This window comes from Lithobates pipiens, unplaced genomic scaffold (assembly GCF_037356315.1).
Source record: "Lithobates pipiens isolate NorthernLeopardFrog02 unplaced genomic scaffold, aLitPip1_a1.2 Scaffold_16, whole genome shotgun sequence".
Taxonomy (NCBI): domain Eukaryota; kingdom Metazoa; phylum Chordata; class Amphibia; order Anura; family Ranidae; genus Lithobates; species Lithobates pipiens.
In genome coordinates this window covers 165,081,159-165,100,709 of record NW_027507748.1, presented here as the reverse complement: position 1 = coordinate 165,100,709, position 19,551 = coordinate 165,081,159, and the positions used below count along the sequence as shown (strand labels likewise).

The following is a 19,551-nucleotide window of genomic DNA, read 5'->3' as shown; positions in this document are numbered from 1 at the left end:
GGGACAGGCTGCACATGTTCAGTTTGGTGTGTATTGCTAGAGAGTTGTTTTTTTCTTGGGAGGGTGCATGTGATCAGCACAGGGCCAATCAACACTGTCCAGACAGAGGGTCAGGGGTCCTGCATCCTCATAGGACAATCAGTGCAGAATGAAAAGTCCTCCTATAAGTTTTAACCAGACAATTATAGAAGACTGCTATATATTGCTGATGAGAAAAGGTATTTAGCAGTTTATATTTAGTAAAATAATTGCATTTCCGTGTTCTGTGTACTGTGGAAGACCAGATATAGTGAATGTGGGGTCCTGAGTTTAGTAAAAAGGGGGGAATGGAACAAAATACATTTAAAAACAAGGGAGAAAAAAAAATGAAAAGTTTAAAGTAAACATAGAACATAATCAATGAAAAATAAAAAAGTGTAAAAGTATATAATAAATATATCAAAATAAAAATACATGATTGAAGTTGAGTGATTGAAGGTGGTAAATAATAATACAAAGAAAGAATTTTTTTCTTAAATTGCGTGTGCATATGGAAAAATGTGTAGAAGGTAATGAGAAAATGATATGTTATGATAATACAAAAATAAAATAAAATGTGAGGAAGTGAAAAATTGATAATATTAAAAATATAAAAATAAAAGTTGTGTGAAAAATGGGTGAAATGAGGAATGCAAAAATATAAATGGAAAATGAAAAATAAAAATGAGAAATAATAAAAAACATAATGATATTGTACTGATCAAAGGGATCATATAGGGCAATGGAGGATACCAGAAATAAGCAAACTAGGAGCATGCATTGTACAAAATGGCTAGATATTTCAAACCTTATTGAAAGGTATGAACATTTTCAAATTTAGATCCCAAAAAATAATTTTATAACCAAAATACAACTGGTTCAGGGAAATCGGAAATTGGGAAATCATAAACTGAAACAATAAAGAAATGATACCTCAAAGACTCCCCATTCTCCCAAACAACAGTACTAGTTGGTGCATGGTGATTGGCTGTTTAGGCACCCAGTGCTATCATGAGAAAGTGTCACCAGCAGTTTACTTATAGGAATATTGCTTAACCAGTACCCGACCGGCGCACGCCGATGTACGTCGGTAGAATGGCACGGGCAGGCATTTTTAAATGCCGCCCTGCCATCGCGTGCGCGCCGCTGACGGCGCGCTTGCGTGCTGGTCGGGACTCCCGTGAGTCCAGTCGCGGGTCCCACGGACTCGATCGCCACGGGGATACCCGCGATCATCTCATGCGGCGGCTGAATGAGGAGATGCCGTTGTAAACAGCATCTCCCCTTTCTGCCTAGCAACAAGTGACGCTGATCTCTGCTCCATGTGATTGGAGCAAAGATCAGTGTTCACTAACACAAAGCCCAGCCCGCCACAGTTAGTAACACGCCCCTAGGAACACTTAACCCCTACACTGCCACCCCCTGGTTAACCCCTTCACTGCCTGTGTCATTTACACAGGAATCAAAGCATTTGTATAGTATTGATTGCTGTATAAATGACAATGGTCCCAAAAATGTGTCAAAAGTGTCCGATGTGTCCGCCGCAATGTCGCAGTCACAATAAAAATCGCTGATCGCCGCCATTACTAGTAAAAAAAAATTACTAATGAAAATGCCATAAAACTATTCCCTATTTTATAAACGCTATAACTTTTGCGCAAACCAATCAATAATCGCTTATTGCGATTTTTTTTACCAAAAATATGTAGAAGAATACGTATCGGCCTAAACTGAGGGAAAAAAAATGTTTTTTTTATATATTTTTGGGGGATATTTATTATAACAAAAAGTAAAGAATTATGCGTTTTTTTCAAAATTGTCGCTCTATTTTTGTTTATAGCGCAAAAAATAAAAACAGCAGGGGTGATCAAATATCACCAAAAGAAAGCTCTATTTGTGGGGAAAAAAAGGACATCAATTTTGTTTGGGAGCCACATCGCATGACCGTGCAATTGTCAGTTAAAACGACGCAGTGCCGAATCGCTAAAAGTGGTCTGGTCTTAAGCCAGCAAAATGGTCCGGTCTTAAAGTGGTTAATGTAACTGTCACACCTGTAGGCCTTTTCTGTCATTCATGAAGCATGGCTGAAATACCCTCAATGTTTACATTCCTACATCCTGGTTTATTTTCAGGACACAGCAGATATTGGTTACTTGAATCATCATCACAGAAGCTCAGCAGCTGCTGAGATAAGGGGAGAGCACAAACCACACATAGACGACTTTCGAACCAGGAAGCATGCTCACCTCTGCCATGCTGGATACGAGTGCCCAACATCTGCTTTATCCTGGAAAAATGCCTGGTCGTAAGAATGTAAACATTGAAAGTGCTTCCGATAGGCTTCTTGGGTGACAGAAAAGGTCTACAAAGCTGGCATTTGCATTAACAGTATTCTTTCAAACAGCATAGTACATTTAAAATATTGATGCCAATTGTCTGAATTGGCCAGTTTAGCCTTTAAAGTATATTTGTTGCTTTGTGCTGCATGGGCAATGTTCTGCATTTATCAGGACAATTAGGTGACTACAGCTGCACTGTGCCAAATGAAAAATATATTCCTTCAACCCAAAAACAGACATCTCTTACGGTAGGTAAACTTCATGGACACTGAAAGTTCTTTGCATTTATCTGTATGACTGGCAGATGCCTTGTAAGCAACAACCCTAAAGCAAAGCATACAGTATGATAAATCAGGGATTTGTTATTAATTGAAAACTCTAATTTAAGGAAACATGTAGACTGCCTTGATGGAATTCTAAAAATGCCATCTGCCAAGCTGCCATGCTAATCCAAGTGGCCAGCAGTTTCCACAAGTTACTGCCTCAGAGCAAAGCTGACGTTACAGAGGTGAGATATGACACTGTGGGGTTGATTTACTAAAGGCAAATCCACTTTGCACTACAAGTGCACTTGGAAGTGCAGTCGCTTTAGATCTGAGGGGGACATGCAAGGAAAATAAAAAACAGCATTTTAGGTTGGAAATGATTGGATGATAAAATCAAAGCTTCCCCTCATTTCAGATCTTCCGCTCAGATCTACAGCGACTGCACTTCCAAGCGCACTTTCAGTGCACTTGTAGTGCAAAGTGGTTTTGCCTTTAGTAAATCAACCCCTCTATATCCTGGTATGTATGATTGTCATAGTTCAGTGAGTCAGAAACTACTGAAGCTACTAGGCAAGCTTGACTGCCAGGGAACAAGAATTTTCAAAATAAGAGGTCATCAATCACCGGCTTGGTAATTTAGTCAGCACAGTTATTCTAAATGCTTAGAAATCCCAAAAGATACCAATTCTGCACTTAGACACTAAAAAACACACAGAAAAGCAGTTTGCACAATACCTTCATCGTTTCGCAGATGGTAAGGGTATATTTATGTCTCTACCACTTCCCATATCCCTGAATAATGTGTTCAATAAGATGCTCATCTAAAAGTTTTTAAAATTAGCAACACTTTCTGCTTAAACCACCAATTAAGCAGGGGAGTTCCATATCCTTACTGCTCTAACAGTAAAGAACCACATAGACAGTTTAAGGTTAAACCGCTTCTTGTCCAACTTCATTGAATGGCCACGTATCTTCTTGGGTGACCTGAGACTGAATAGTTTCCTCCCAATGTTAGAATCATCATTAAGATATTTGTATATTGCCATCATATCCCCTCTTTAGCATCTCTTCTCCAGGGAGAGTAAATTTAATGTTTGGACTAGTTCCTCATAATGGAGGTCCTCCAGCCCACTTTTTAGTTTTTTTGCCCTTCTCTGGTCTGTCTCCAGTTCCAGCACATCCTTCCTGAGGACTGGTGACTAGAACTGGATGGCATACTCAAGATATGGTCACACCAGAGTTTTGTTAAGTGGCAGAATTATAGTTTTATCTGGCTGACAGACAGTCATGTCTCTCTGCTCAGAGCGAAGGGTGAGAACTAAGTGATCAGCCATGTTTGATTGCTCAATTCTCACTGCAGAGCTGGCGGGGAAAGATGCAGCATCGGATGGATGCTGCATCCACCTAGGTAAGTATACTGCATTTATGGGTGTATAACACGCACTTTTTTGCCCTAAAAATAGAGGGCAAACAGTGTCTGCATGTTATACGCCGATATTCCTTTTTACCAATGGGAGCGGGGATCGGGAGGTTTGCCCCAGGTGCCACACATTGGGGGGGTGTCAGACCAGCTGTCCCACCTCTGGCCCTGGGATAGCACTGCAAGCTATTATCTTTTGTACCACCACCCCCTCCCTTTAGAATGTAAGCTCTACGAGCAGGGCCCTCCTGTACCTTTTGTATTGCACTGCAATTGTGTTGCCCCCCCCTATACATTGTAAAGCGCTGCGTAAACTGTTGGCGCTATATAAATCGATAATAATAATAATATGCTACAGTTAAGAAAACATCACTGCCAGCCCCTTCTCATACACCGCTCCTCCTGTGTCATTGTCATAGCAAATCGAAGCTTCTAAATACCTCATTAACACCGTTCTTTCCGGCTGCTCCTCCTCCTCCCTCTCCTCATCCTCCCCGAGTGTAGCTTTAGATTAGAGAGCGGTCACGTGACGCCCATGAAACATCAGAGGAGAGCAGTCACGTGATCGGGTAGCATGACCGAACAGCATTAATGAGGTATTTAGAAGCTTCGATTTGCTATGACAATGACACAGGAGGAGCAGTGTATGAGAAGGGGCTGGCAGTGATTTTTTCTTGACTTTAAAGTATGCTGGCAGTACTGGGGGTCTCCTGGGAATGCAGTGGGTCTCCTGGGAGTGCAGGGGTCTGTGTACTGTGCAGGGGTCTGTGTACTGTGCTAGAGGGTCTGTGTACTGTGCTAAGGTGTCTGTGTACTGTGCAGGGGTCTGTGTATTGTGCTAGGGGGTCTGTGTACTGTGCAGGGGTCTGTGTATTGTGCTAGGGGGTCTCTGTACTGTGCTAAGGGGTCTGTGTACTGTACAGGGGTGTGTGTACTGTGCTAGGGGGTCTGTGTACTGTGCAGGGGGCTGTGGAAAGTTTTTTTCCTGAAACTTCCCTCTTAAAACTATGGTGCATGTTATATGCCAATATGTTATATGGTGCGTGTTATATGCCTGTGCGTGTTATACGCCAATAAATACGGTAATTTTTTTTTTTTAAATCCCAAACTTCTCTTTTAGAGCCCCTTCACACTGGGGTGGTGCAAGCATTAGTGGTAAAGATGCCATTAGTTTTAGCGGCGTCTTACCACTGTTATAGTGGCAATTTGGCACTGATGCTATAGCGGCGCGTTTACACCGCTGTTATAGTGGCGCTTTGGCACCGCTAGCGGGGCGCTTTTAACCCCCCAGAAGGGGTTAAAAGTGCCCGCTGAGCGCTGCTTTCAAATCGCATTTACGGCGCTTTGAAAGTGGCGCCCATCTATTTCAATGGCCAGGGGTGGTGGAGGAGCGGTGTATACACCACCCCTGCACCGCCCCAAAGATGCTGCTTGCAGGACTTTTTTTCCTGTCCTGCAAGCGCACCACCCCAGTATGAAAGCAAAATGAACTCTTACCAGAAGGTGCTGACCCCCAAACAAATGAGTGGTCATACAGTGCTCAAACATGTATACAATGCCACAGGTGTGGTATAGTATCCTCCAGCATCATACAATGGCAGTAGCTGTCAAGTTTATATATGAACTTACACTATTGGGAGTGTTTCCACTTTTTTTTTCTTTGTATGGCATTTTATAAGCGCTATTGCCATCATATGATGCTAGAGGATGTATAGGGGTTGATTTACTAAAGGCAAGTGGACTGTGCACTTTGCAAAGTGCAGTTGCACTCTGCAAATGCAGTTGCTCCAGAGCTTAGTAAATGAACAGAGGTTCTGCTGATTTCCATCATCCAATCATGTCCAAGCAAAAATGCTGTTTTTTTTTTTTCTTACATGTGATAGGGTACTCTTTGGGAAGTGAAGCTTTACCTCATTTACTAAGCTCTGGAGCAACTGCATCTGCAGAGTGCAACTGCACTTTGCAAAGTGTACAGTCTATCTGTCTTTAGTAAATCAACCCCATAATGCGCCTGTGGGATTGTCTAAAATGCTTGAGTGCTAGATGACCACTCATTTGTTTGGGAGTCAACCCCTTCCGGTAAGAGTTCTCTTTTGTCACAAAGATGGTGTGAAGGTCACGGAGATGTAATTTTGAATCTTCTTCTGTGGATTGTCATTTGCACACTTTTTTGACTTAGGCTGCGTACACACGGGTGGACTGTATGGCCTACTTAGTCCGCCGAAACACATTTCAGCGGACAGTCCGCTCGTGTGTGGGCTTCAGCGGACTTTTTCAGCGTGCAGTCTGGCGTACTAAGTATTTCGGAATCTCCGTAATTCTGTCCGTCATACTTTGGTTTCAGCGGACAATCCGCTCGTGAGTAGGCTAGTTCGACGGACTAAGAATGGCGCATGCTCAGAAAGGATTTACACGGCGGATGGTTGCATTGCTGTGTATTGGACTTCCTATTTCTAGTCCCGTCGTACGTGCTGTACACGTCATCGCGCAAGCTTTCGACGGACTGTTTGTGCATCCGTGTGTGGTCAAGTCCGTTCATTCGAAAGTATGACGGACTGTCCGTCGGATTGTATGACGGACTAAGTAGGCCATACAATCCGCCCGTGTGTACGCGGCCTTAGGGTGTTTGGAAGAACTTTATTTACATCTTTGAAATAACATAATATTGGGACATTTATATGCAATGATTTCTAATATGTTTCCTAAAGGGATTGTATGTTGTCTTTGGAATACTTGCACTTAGAGAGGGTTATGAAAATTGACAGGAACAGTGTGATATTATTTTGTTTTTCTTTTTTTTTGATGCTCATTATTTAGAACTTAACTTATAGGATTAGCACAGCACTTTTTATGTATTCTGTATGGTTAGATTTAGAAGAATTCATTCAAGCTGCTATCATTGTTTATACTTGAGTAAGAGTACTTGAGTTAAGAGACACGCAGGTTTTTAGACTTCTGAGGTGAACGGTGGGGAGTGGAAACTGCTGCATATAGACAAACTCATTTGTTTTCTCAAACTCAATTCTTGCCACTTACAAAATCTGTCCGAGTCCATAAATCTTGAATACTAAAAAGGCATTGATTGGGCTTAGGAAAGGGTATGATAAGCTGGCAGGTCAATCTTTGGAAAAATTCATACTTCATGTAAAATACTATAATTTTGAATGGTTTTATCATCTCTTCCTCTTAAGTGGCTGTGCATGGATGGCCAATTTATGGAAATAAATACTCTTTTCTAGAATGAACATTATACTTACCATGACGTAACATGTATGTCTTTCAGCAGACTAATAAATTTGTCAATCAGAGGGGCGCATAATGGTCCTAAAAGGTTGTCCCAGTTTGGTTGCATGTACTCTGAGGCTCTCCGCTGGGCATCACTCTCACAGCAAAAGTAGTCTCCGCAGGGTGTCACGATGTATGAAATGAAGTAATAGTTACCGCTAGAGGCCTAGAAGTAGAAAAATAAGATTTAAATAAGATTTTATACATATATATATATATATATATATATATATATATATATATATATATATATATGTTCTAAAAATATACAATAACTATTAACTACTCTGGTGGAAATTGCGCACTAGTAGATGTTTTAAAAAAAAAGGCTGAATTCCCTCAGTGTTTTATAGAAAGAGAAAATGGTAAACTTGGGAATTTAAGGCCCCTCAAATGGGAGAGCAAGAATACCCCCAGGGGCACTGCAACGCCTGCGTCCTTGTTTATGTCTAGGGGACTGCAAAAAGGAGTTTTACTTATGCAAACCCCGCCAACGGGCAGGCTCTTCTCTACTCCCTACGCTTAGGCAGCGGGCTGTGCTTCTGCGTCCTCACATCAACTGCAGGGCTACAGGCTCTGTATTGGTCTTGATAGTGTAAGAGAGTAATGTAATGTAATCTAATGTAAGAGAGTGAGTGGCAGAGCATAGTGGAGTAGAGGCTGAGGAGACCAGTTTTAAGCCTAGTACACACTACTAGTCCTTTTTTGTTCAACCCAGCAGGGCTGAACAAAATAAAACTGAAAGCCCAGAAAGACTCGCTTACTAACAATCTGGTGTTAGCACAGCGATCTCCCCTGCTGTTCTATTGTGTTCTGACAGGGCAATGTCCCCCCAACCAGAACACGCCGGTCAGCGCTCTCAGCCATTGGCTGACAGCGCTAATTGGGAGTCCGTCGGCAGACCTTTTTCGGTCATGTCCCTTCTGTTGGAAGGCCTTTCGTCGGTCCGGCTGAAGTGCACATGGGCTTACATTCAGCTCATGTGTACAAGGCTTTACACCCCCCACCTTCGAGAATGGAGGTCTGGCTAAGTAAAAGTGTTTTTTGTGGCTCCCTAGACCTAAATAAGCATTTAACTCTTTCAGCGTGGGGGCAGTCCCACTACAAGGGAGTATTTTTGTTTTCCCTATAGTTCAGCTTTAAAATAATGAGCACCGTTGGGTTAGAGAAGTCATAAAGCAAGGACAGAGCTCAAATTCAAAACAACCTACTACTCCAGCTGATCAGAGACAGCCATACTCTGCCAACCATTTGTGAGGAAAAAGAGAAAGTTATGTACACCTGACTATACTATGACACTACAAATGATTTCACTGGTGAACACATCCCTCTTTATTACCCAAAGAGAGAACAGTGGCAAAGTTAAACAAAAAGATTATAAAAAGGAGTAAATCATGAGAGGTCAACAGTCCTCAGTCTTTCAACTGCAAAAAACAAACAGATAAGACACCACCAACTTCAACAACTAGGTGACTGATCTGAGTAAACAGTGAGGATCCCTCAATATAACCACATATGCCAGATCATCCCATCCATACAGAACAAGGGTCTCCAAACCTCCTAAACAAAGGGCCAGTTTACTGTCCTTCAGAATTTAGATGGGCCAGACTGTGGCTATTGGGAATCGAAGAAGTGGAAAGAATGTACCATCATTGGTGTCCGGGTGAGAATACAGCCCCATTATTGGTGTCAGTGGGAGGATTAGTGCCCCGGCATCGGTGTCAATGGGTGGAAAGTTTCCAATCACTGGTATCCATGGGAGGAAGGTATCTGTAGGAGGAACAATGTCCCATTGTTGGTGTAAGTGGGAAGAATAGTGCCCATCATTGTAATCAGTGGGAGGAATAGTGCTCCATTGTAGGTGTCATTGGGAAGAATAGTGCTCCATTGCTGATGTCCTCCCCCCCCCCCCCCCGGGGCGCAGTTTGGAGACCACTAATATAGAATACAAAAATTGAGTCACATCAGACTTTGTTCATGCCTAAGCTCAGCCACATGCCGACTCAATGTAGTCATATACAACATTGAGTACTTGACAGAGTTTCTAACTCTATATATTTGACTTAAAGTGGTTGTAAGGGCAGAAGAATGTTTATTTTAATGCATTCTATGATTTAAGATAATACATTTACTGTGTGTAGCAGCCCCTCTTAGCCCCCCTAATACTTACCTGAGCCCCATCTCTATCCAGCGATGTTGCACGAGTGTCTTCAGCCATCCGGGACTCTCCCTCCTGATTAACACCATTGGCTCCCGCTGCTGTCAATCATTTGAGTCCTCTTACTCCGGTAAGCCTTTTCACAACCGGTGGTGGTTATACTGTTGTTTCTTCACCTAAATATTAAAGTCACATGGAAAAGACTTTCTTGGTTTAGAAGTCACCTTCTTCCCATTACCATTTATGGACTTTTTTCTCTTTTTTTCACTTATATTAATATATGGACTCACTAAATATTGGATGTCTTGTGATATTCCTATCACTGTTCTATATCAATATTGATTGTAGTTATTTACATTGGTTATCCACTTATACTTCATTGTTTTTGCATATTTGAGGGCTGCACATATTTTTTATATACATATTTTTGGTATGCACTTGTTTGGTGTTGTGCTGGCTGCTATTTGATTATTATCTTTTTAGCGCGATATATACAATTTTTTCCAGTGCCCCACTATTGACAAAAATATATTTGAACCACACATGAAATGTGTTCTTCAACAATCTTCACTCATTAAATAAATGACACAAACAAGAGGCAAAGCAGAAACCTTGATCATGAGAAGTGTGGTTTCTCTGGTTACCTTCTTCAGTACAATTAACCATATAACAACATGTTATGTAACCCATTTCAACAACACCCTTTGCTAGATTTCTCATTTACAGACAGAGGTCATACTTTGCTAGTATTCTGAAGAGTACTAGAGCAGGATAATGCTATTTATAGAGCCCTTCACTAAAAATAAACTTTTCAAAGAAATTGTAGTTTTCCCTAGAGAAAATACCTCCAATAATTCTGTAACAGCATAAGGTAAAATTTAACTCTACACTTGAGTGTGACTTGTTTACATATGGGCTATTCTAATTTAAATTTTACATTCATTCTTTTCTAGTTATACTATTTTATAAAGTTAAAAAAAAAACATTGTGACGAAAGGCTATAATGGCTGTCAGATTTTTGTTGCTGTTTGTTACTCCAGTGTTGAGATTTCCCCGCATTTCCTGTCCTAGTGACACAAGAGAAAGTAAAGAAATGCTTTTAACTCTTCCCAACAGAAATTATAACCCTTCCACAATTTATTCAAAACATATTTTTGCTAAAGCTCCCTTTTAAAACAAACACAGGCAATCCTTGGCTTCATTTGTGAGTCCCATTCAATATGTCTTAAAGTGGTTGTAAACCCTTAGGCCGCGTACACACGGGCGGATTGTCTGCCCAACTAAGTTCGTCAGACAATCCGACAGACAGTCCGTTCAACTTTTGAATGAACGGACTTGACCACACACGATGAACAGACAGTCCGCTGAAAGCTTGCGCGATGACGTATACAGCACGTACGACGGGACTAGAAATACGACGTCCAATACACTGCAATGCAACCTTCGGCCGTGTAAATCCTTTCTGAGCATGCGCCCTACTTAGTCCGTCCAACTTGCCTACACACGAGCGGACTGTCCGCTGAAACCAAGTTTGGACGGACAAAACCAAGTTTGGACGGACAAAATTACGGAAATTCCGAAAGACTTAGTCCGTTAGACTGTCCGCTGAAAAAGTCAGCTGAAGCCCACACACGAGCGGATTGTCCGCTGAAACACGGTTCAGCGGACTAAGTTGGGCAGACAATCCGCCCGTGTGTACGCGGCCTAACATATACCTAGTGAAGTGACTGGCCTCAGGTTATACACAGAGATGAAACAAATCCTCCTACATAACTTGTAATTTTTTATCTGCAGTCTTCTCTTCTTCACGTCCACTCAAAGTCCAGAATATATAAGCTTGTCAGAAAAAAGGGGGCAGAGAGCTGTCACTGCACTCCACAGAGTTCAGTGAGGAGAGCTCTGGGAGATGATTGGAGAGAAGAGACACACCTCCCTTCACAAAGCACAAAGGAACAGAGTTGAGGCTGTCAATCTGCTGGAGGTCCCTCCCCTGTCACAATTTTTCTCTTGTGTCAGGAAAACTTGTCAAAAGTGATTTATGCTGATAGCAGAGAAACGAAGCAGCAGACAGAAATGCCACTCTTACTTGAGACAAGTACATACTAAAGAAGGATATGCTTTGTTCATATATCATGTCTGAGGTTTACAACCACTTTGATTTTAAATCAAGACAACTATTCCAGTCTACAATGATTTCTCTAGGAGGTTTTACATGTGAGATAAATCATTGCAACTGTAGACAGGAGATAGTTGCACATAAGATCAGTCCCCATCACTTTACTCAGTCCCTTAAACCTGCGTAAAAGTTTTAATACTGTCTGTATTTTAATTGCTCTCCTAACTACCTTACCCTTGACACATCGATGTTACTGAAACAGGAAGTTGGGGTAATCTCCTGAATCACAAACCAAGCAAAAGTAAAAATAATTTTCTTTTATTTTGTTTTAGCAAGACAGGGAAGGGTTAGAATATATGTAATTTTGTTTTGGTGTCCATGTTCCCAGTCAGAGCTAGGCCATCAGATCTCATGTAAAAAAGAAAATGAAAGTTCTTGAGTTCCGCTTTAAAGAAAAACTTGTCAATAAAGACAAACTTCTTCCAATTGCCCCTTTTAGCTATTGCCCCCTAAAATTATTTTACATATGGCTAGCCTTTGGTTCCAGCAGTGAATCCATTGCTCATTTATGAGCAGGACGCCTATTGTCTCAGGCTACAATTATTTTTTTAGGGATTTTTAACTCTGGTTCTACTTTCATACAAAACTAATTTGATATACATATTGCAGGAACCAAATATGGCCATATCTTGCCCCAATTTGGGCACCTCCTAGAAGGATTGGGCTGTGTTGGATCTCCCTTGGTGCAATCAAGCACCTTTAACCATCAGGGATAGACCAAAAACCCATGGCGGGATGGTGTTTCCTGATGTTAGACTTTTCCAGCTGGCCGTACATCTTAAATGAGCCCTAGATTTCTATCGTCACTCCAAGACCAAGCAATGGGTGTCCATGGAGCAGCCTATTTCCTCCATTCCCATTGCAGCCCTTTTATAGAGCCTGATAGTCCCACGTTTATAACTCTGCACCCATCTGACTATTGTCCCAACATGGAAATATTGCAAACAAGCTTTAACTACATATGGACTTGCTCCATTCCCCTCATCATCCGTAAAAATACTTTTTTTATCAATTTCCTGCAAAATTTCTACCAGGGTGACTGCCAGCCAAATGTCCACCGATAGATCCGTTTTCTTGCTACGACCTTTCAAGATCCTTCAACTTTCCCACTTTTTACACTCCCTGCTTTTTTCAATCTCATCTACTATGTAACTATATAAAGAGTCCATGGTATATAAGTAGTCCATCCTTACTCATTTGGTCAACAGGGCCTGCTCCTACATCCCAGCCATATGGAGGGCAGTGGTTCTATCGAACTCAAGATACTGAATGTATGGATGATTTAACCAACTTTCTCAAGGGGACTACCAAAAGGTTCCGCAATACATGTTTCATTGGTGACACTTCTCCTACTCAGATGCTTTCAAGCAGATGTTGGCTGGCTCCACCAACCACCCCCTTTTTGCTGGAATGTCTTATTTGCCTCTAGCGCAAAAACGCTCCACCCACCCCCCCTTTTTTTGCTCTCGTGAATCACTTGGCCCCTAGTGGCCTAAATTCCCCCCCCCCCCCATTTGGCACAGTTCCTCCTTTCAAAGTTCTGCTCCCCACCCTTCCCTTTGTAATTCCCCCTCCTTCTCTCCTTCCCCCCTCTTTCCTCTGTCTTTCCTGCAGGTTCCTAGGTAAATAAAGAACATCAGAAATGTAACAAAGGGGAAAACACTGCACTACTCTAATAGAATCAGCAGCTGACACTCAAACAAAGTTAGAATAAATGTGAAACAAAAATGTAGCGCTAAGATGATAAACACAATAACATATGGAAAGTGAGTAAGTACAAACAATCCGTGCTAAAGGAGAAAGTCTCACACTTATTGTGAGATAAAATGCAAAGATTATTGCGTGTGTTATAAAACACCCAGTACAATATACATGCGGCTGTATATCATAAATAATAATTATGTGTTGCAGTGAAAATAAAGCTGCATAATACAAATACTGAAAAATAAACTATTGTCAGTTCATCAATCTGTGAAAACGTCCTCTTGTCGTATTAGACGGAAGTGATCAATCTTCTCATCTAAATCATAGACCGAGGCAGGGAAAAAATCAGCAACAGCGACCTGTTTGTCTGAAGTGGTATTTGAGGACTCAACCTTCTATGAATACAAGGTGGATACTCTTACCAGAAATGTTGGACCCACCTGTCCTACGACAGGTGGGCCCAACATTTGTCCCACCTGTCCCACCAGTGTTTATCACCTTAGCGCTACATTTTTGTTTCACAAATAAAGAACATCAAAATTCACTTCTGATCCATGTTTGTTTGCATGTAATGTTTTATTCTGTTATTGACCTCTCAATTTACCCACACTAATATTTTGCAGACTGATGTAATCCTCGGGCCTTGGCTCGCTTAATACCCTTGGGTTTACACTTCAAGGTCTTAGCATACTACAGTATATGTATTATGTTGCCTTGTCTTTCATTTGGGCAAAGCTCAAATAACGGACTTCTGCAATTACTTTTTTACTTTTACTTTAAATATGTCAGTTTATATTGTTTACTGAACTAGTTACTATAACTACTGTAATACTATTGTATTATTTGAAAATGCATAAAAAACTAGCGTTGTCCCGATACCACTTTTTTAAGACCAAGTAAAAGCACTGATACTTTTTTTCAAGTACTCGCTGATACCGATTACCGATACTTTTTTTTTTTTTATGTCATGTGGCAGTTTTTAAAGCACAATACAGATTAGGTGGCACTGATATGCAGCACTGATGAGCACTGATAGGATTAGGTGGCACTGATGAGCACTGAGTGACTGATGGCTGGCACTGACAGATGGCAGGCACTGACAGATGGCACTGATGGTGGGCACTGACAGATGGTGGGCACTAATAGATGGCACTGATGGCTGGCACTGACAGGTGGCTGGCACTTATAGGTGACACTGACAGGTGGCTGGCACTGATTGATGACATTGATAGGTGGCGCTGGCACTGATAGATGGCATTGACAGGTGTCTGACACTGATGAGTGGCACTTATGGGCCCATCTTGGTACTCCTTGCACTCGGCCGCATAAAAGCAGCAGCGGCCATCTTGTTACACCCTGCCTGAACTATAATGGCTGGGGTGTAACAAGATGTCCACTGCTAGCTTACTGCGGCCAAGTGCAGGGTGTACCAAGATGAGCGTCGGGATGTCCAACTACAGACGTCAACACGGAGCGTCACTTCACTTCCGTCCGCTGACTTCCGGGTGCGTCGGGTCACTTTATTTATCTTTCCCAGGTATCGGATCTGGCATCGGGTGCATTTGTGCGAGTACAAGTACTCGCACAAATGCTTGGTATCGGTCCCGATACCGATACTAGTATCAGTATCGGGACAACACTATAAAAAACCCTGGAACCTTTTCTGTAACAATGGCTATGACCTCTTGAGAGAGGAGCTGTGCCAGAGCAGAGTGGATTTCCATTGGCCTTTGCAGGCATATTGGCAGCTTTGATACCATGAAACAGGGTGGGGGTAGAGTTTGAAAATCTAGCTTACAGCCCTTGGATTCTACATTCTGAGCCCAAACATCTAAAATGTCCTGGGACAAGGTGGCTGCAAAGGCCAACAGACATAACCCCCACTCTGACAAGACTTACTTGTGGTTTTGAGAGTCCAGGATTTATGGCTTAGCCTTGGACTTTCCAGCCTGAGAGAAACAACAGGAACTTTACTTATCCTCTCAGGTAGAGGGTATTCCAGACTGGGGCTTAGCCTTCTTTTGCTGGGGCAAAAGGATGCTCTTTCTACCCGGTGTTCCCCATCAAGGGACATATGCAATAGGTGCTTCTTACATTGCAGACCAGCATCTGAGCTAAAGGATCCTTAGTATTTGTAGGAGACAAATTCTGGATATTAAGTGAATAATATCCAATGGAGCATGAGCTTCAGTTGGTGGATGGAGAGAAACATAAGAGTAGATTAAAAATCCCAAGACATATCCTTGGACAAGTCAATTAAGTTCTGGCAAGGGCCTGCAAGGGAGAAAATGGCCTTGAAAAGGGCTTCTAGTATTTTATCCACAGGGCCTTTAAAAACCAGGATGTCTTCTACAGGTAAACTGTTAGTGGACTTTGAGTTGGAAAGAACCGTAGGAACTCTGCCCTTACGCTTTTGATCCATTATAACAAGTGCAAGTGATGGGACTGGATGTATGGGTGGATTCATCATGGTTGATGAGGATCTGAATCGCTAGATGGTGTTATTAAAGATGAATTGACGTTGTGACACATTTTTGAGGTTTTATTTTTCAACAAAGGACTTGTCAAAAAGTTTATGTTTTTATTTACTGTTTAAATTTTTTTGGTGAATGAGTAGGGGTACCGTGTACCCCTTACTTGTTCACTTTGGGGGCAACAATATCTGGTGGCCCCATTATTTTTAAAGGGGGCTTCTAGATTCCAAAAAGCCCCACACCTGCAGAGCCCCACGACCATCAGGACAGGGTTGTACGGAATAGCCCTCATCAAGAAGACAAAGGAAGGTCCCCTCTCCATGCTTGGTATGGTTCAGAGGAGGGTGCATGTTGGCCTCCCCTTTCATGGCTTTCCAGTCTGAATGCTTAGATAAGGGTCTGGTATGGATCTGGGGAAGGTACACACCACTTGTTTTAAGTCTTTTTTGTATAGGATACCCCTTGACATGCGTCAAGGATGAGGGTCTGGTATGTATGTTAGGGCGGAACCCATGCCTACTTTTTTTTTTTTGAATGGGGTCCCCTAAGATCTACAGTATACCAGAGCATTATCAAGGATAAGGTTCTGGTACAGTAGAAAGAAATCCCCAGCCCCTTTTCTATCAAACAGAATGAAGCAACCAGGGGCTGTCTTTACTGGTAATTGAAACAACATTTTGTTTGTAAATGTCAGTTTTGCTGTACTAGGTTGTATACACCATACAGAGGCCCCACTTAATGGTCAGGTTAAGGGGATCCCCAGGCATGCTATTTCAAGGAATTGAGAATTTTTAATGTTTCAATTCAAGCAATATTACATTTTATCCCCACCACAATTTTAAACATTCTTTTGCTTTGGAATATGTTCCTCGGGTCTGTAAAAATGGCGATTACTCATTTCTAACATTCAACTCCTTTAGCTTCAATGGGGTTTGGATTCTGCATTCAAACTTCACTAATGTTTGGCAAACCCACCTTGAATCAAACCCTGATACTCATTACTAGTTATAAGACAAGTAAGCATGGTACACTGAAGGCAGTAAGGCAGGGACCAGGGGACATGCCCCGTTTGGATAGCCTTTGCCCTTCCAGTGGGCATAAACCCTAAGTTGTCTTCAGTTCCACCAGATGTGAGCAACTTGGCTCTGGACCTGTAAAGAACATCTCTGAAGCTAACCTACACATTACACCAAAGCAGAGCCCAGTGCCCACAGGACTCATTACAGGCTGGCCCTGCTTCTTCCTCTTAGTGGGGCCTAGGTACAGCCTCCAAGCCTGTGCCGAGGATCAGCTGATCCGAAGAGCAGTATAACCACTGGCTCTGCAGTAACTGAAGAAGCATGCTAGAAGAAAAATAATAATCTTAATAAAAACCAAAGAAAGTTTTTTCTTCTGTCTCTTGTCCATTCTCCTAGGACACTAGCAAAAAACTGGAGCATGACAAGAGTAGAAAGTGTTATATTAGGCTTCCCTTACAGCTTTGTTTGCAAGTGTGTAATCTTGCAAAAACAGCAGCATAACCCTATGTACCTGAATTACTCATCCTCTATCCCTTAGGCCCCATTTACACAGGCTCAGAAGTTATACGCATGTCACCATTAATCAAAGGGTCTTTATGTGGGTAAGCTGCCCTGGACATGAACAGTCTGTGTCCAGGGGTGCTCATCCATCTGTTTGCATGTAAATGCGTGGATGTGCAGTGACACACATACAGCCTCCTATCAGCATAAATAGGTCATTAAGAAATGGATACTGTAAGCCCTTGTACACACGGTCGGACATTCCGGCAACACTTTGTCCAAAACTGGTGTTGCATACACACGGTCGGACAAAGTTGTCGGAAAATTCAATCGTTCAGAACGTGATGATGTTATTTCCTTACAACGGGACTACATTCAGGCTAGTAGATAATAGCTTTGGTCTTGTAATTTGATCTAAGCATGCGTGGAACTTTGTCCGATCGGAATTCTCTACTAACGATCGGACAAAGTCCGATCGTACCATGTTGTCGAAAATTTTTATAGCCCAGCTCTTAAACTTTGTTGGTCGGATATTCCGACGGAAACAGTCTGATGGAGCCCACATACGGTCGGATTATCCGACAACACGGTCCGATCTGACATTTTCCGTCGGAGTGTCTGACCATGTGTACAAGGGCAAAGTCTGCAATGTACCAGAGGCATCTGTGTGTACACATATTTTATAATTATACAAATCCTGGGAATAAAAGCACATGACAAATAATGGAGTCTCAAGCATTAACTGTCATATTGTCCTCTCGTCTCTACAGGAAATCACATCACTCCCAGATAAGAAAAACGTTCAATATGAAATAATAGTAACACTTAAATAACTATTTTGGTAATGGGTCTTTTGCTTTGCTGCTTCCACATAAACCATTTACATCATCAAAGTAATGATTAACACAATACAACTCAACACAATCACATAGCTTCCCAACTGCTCCTGATTTCCAGGGGCATTCGTAGGTCTCTGTGGTTATCCCAGTCCATCGTACTGCATAGTTATTGGTAAACTTAAAGAGGACTGTTGTACAATTAAATTGTATTATGTGTGGCCATATTCCCACTAGATACATACTCTGCAACTGCTTGCAATGTTCTTACAATTTTATTATGGGATATTTTATTTTTATAGCACCACTTAATAAAACCTTAATCGATTTTAATGTGTGTTCAACTTAAAACATACCCAAACTGGGTATCAATGCCTTGAATTTTTAGGCAACTATATCTGTATTGCCTGGAACACAGAAGATAGAGGTATGAGGTACTTCTTGTATCAGAGAAGAAGAAAACGTAGAAGCGTAAAACAAAAAAATAGAAGTCACTGAGATTAGTAGAGAGATACCTGGTACTGCATGAAAAGGTGGCATGATGCAATGGATTAGAATCTATATTTAAGCCACGTAACTGTAAATTGTCTGTAAATCTCACTGGAAACACTGCATATAATAGAGAAACATGGGACTTTGCATGCAGCAAAGAGGTGCTGCATGTACTACATAAAGCAGTGGGTGGCTTGAGGCAATACGTGCAGAGGCATGTGACACTGTGTAATAAGTGCGAGATAATAGAGAGAAATTAGATATTACAATAGAGAAGCATGAGGATACTGCATAGTGGGGAGGTTTAAATCACAATATGTAATAGAAAGGCACAAGCCACAGCTTAAGGCACTGCCCGTAACAGAAGCATGAGGAAATGAATGGAATATAGGGCATTAGGCAATACGTGGAGGCACTGCATGCAGAGCATTGAGGTGCTGCATGCACTGCATATAGTAGAGAGGTATAAGGAAAACAACGCCCAGATGGATTCTGCTAGGACAGTAATTCTCAAACTGTGTGCTGTGGCACATTAGTGTGCCGTGTAAGATTTGCAGGTGTGCCCTGGGAGTTTTGAAAAATGTAAAAAATTGCTAGCATCTTGAAGCCTTGAACATATTGAAAAATGAAATAAGTAACATAAAAACGCAGTCTTTGTCAGTCTGTCATTCATTGGTTCCTTTTGTATCGCGAGACTTGTGCAAGATCTCTAGAGAACTTAATCGCTCAAATTATATTATAATAATAGAGACCGTTTCATTACAACTTTGACCCTTATAAAGTTTGTTCATTGTTTAGCGATGGAGAAATACTTAATCATGTCTGGAACTCTGAAAGAGAAACTGCTATATAAAAAGCAAGGA

General features: G+C 41.7%; 1 protein-coding gene across 1 annotated transcript in view; it reads right to left on the bottom strand.

The window, feature by feature from the left end:
• The window catches only part of MAP3K15 (mitogen-activated protein kinase kinase kinase 15), a 287,980-nt gene that overhangs the window by 176,504 nt on the left and 91,925 nt on the right, over positions 1 to 19,551 (bottom strand). The window contains exon 4 of the mRNA XM_077480742.1: positions 7,301 to 7,494. Coding sequence (XP_077336868.1) covers positions 7,301 to 7,494 — 194 coding nt within the window. The remainder of the gene's footprint in view (positions 1 to 7,300; positions 7,495 to 19,551) is intronic.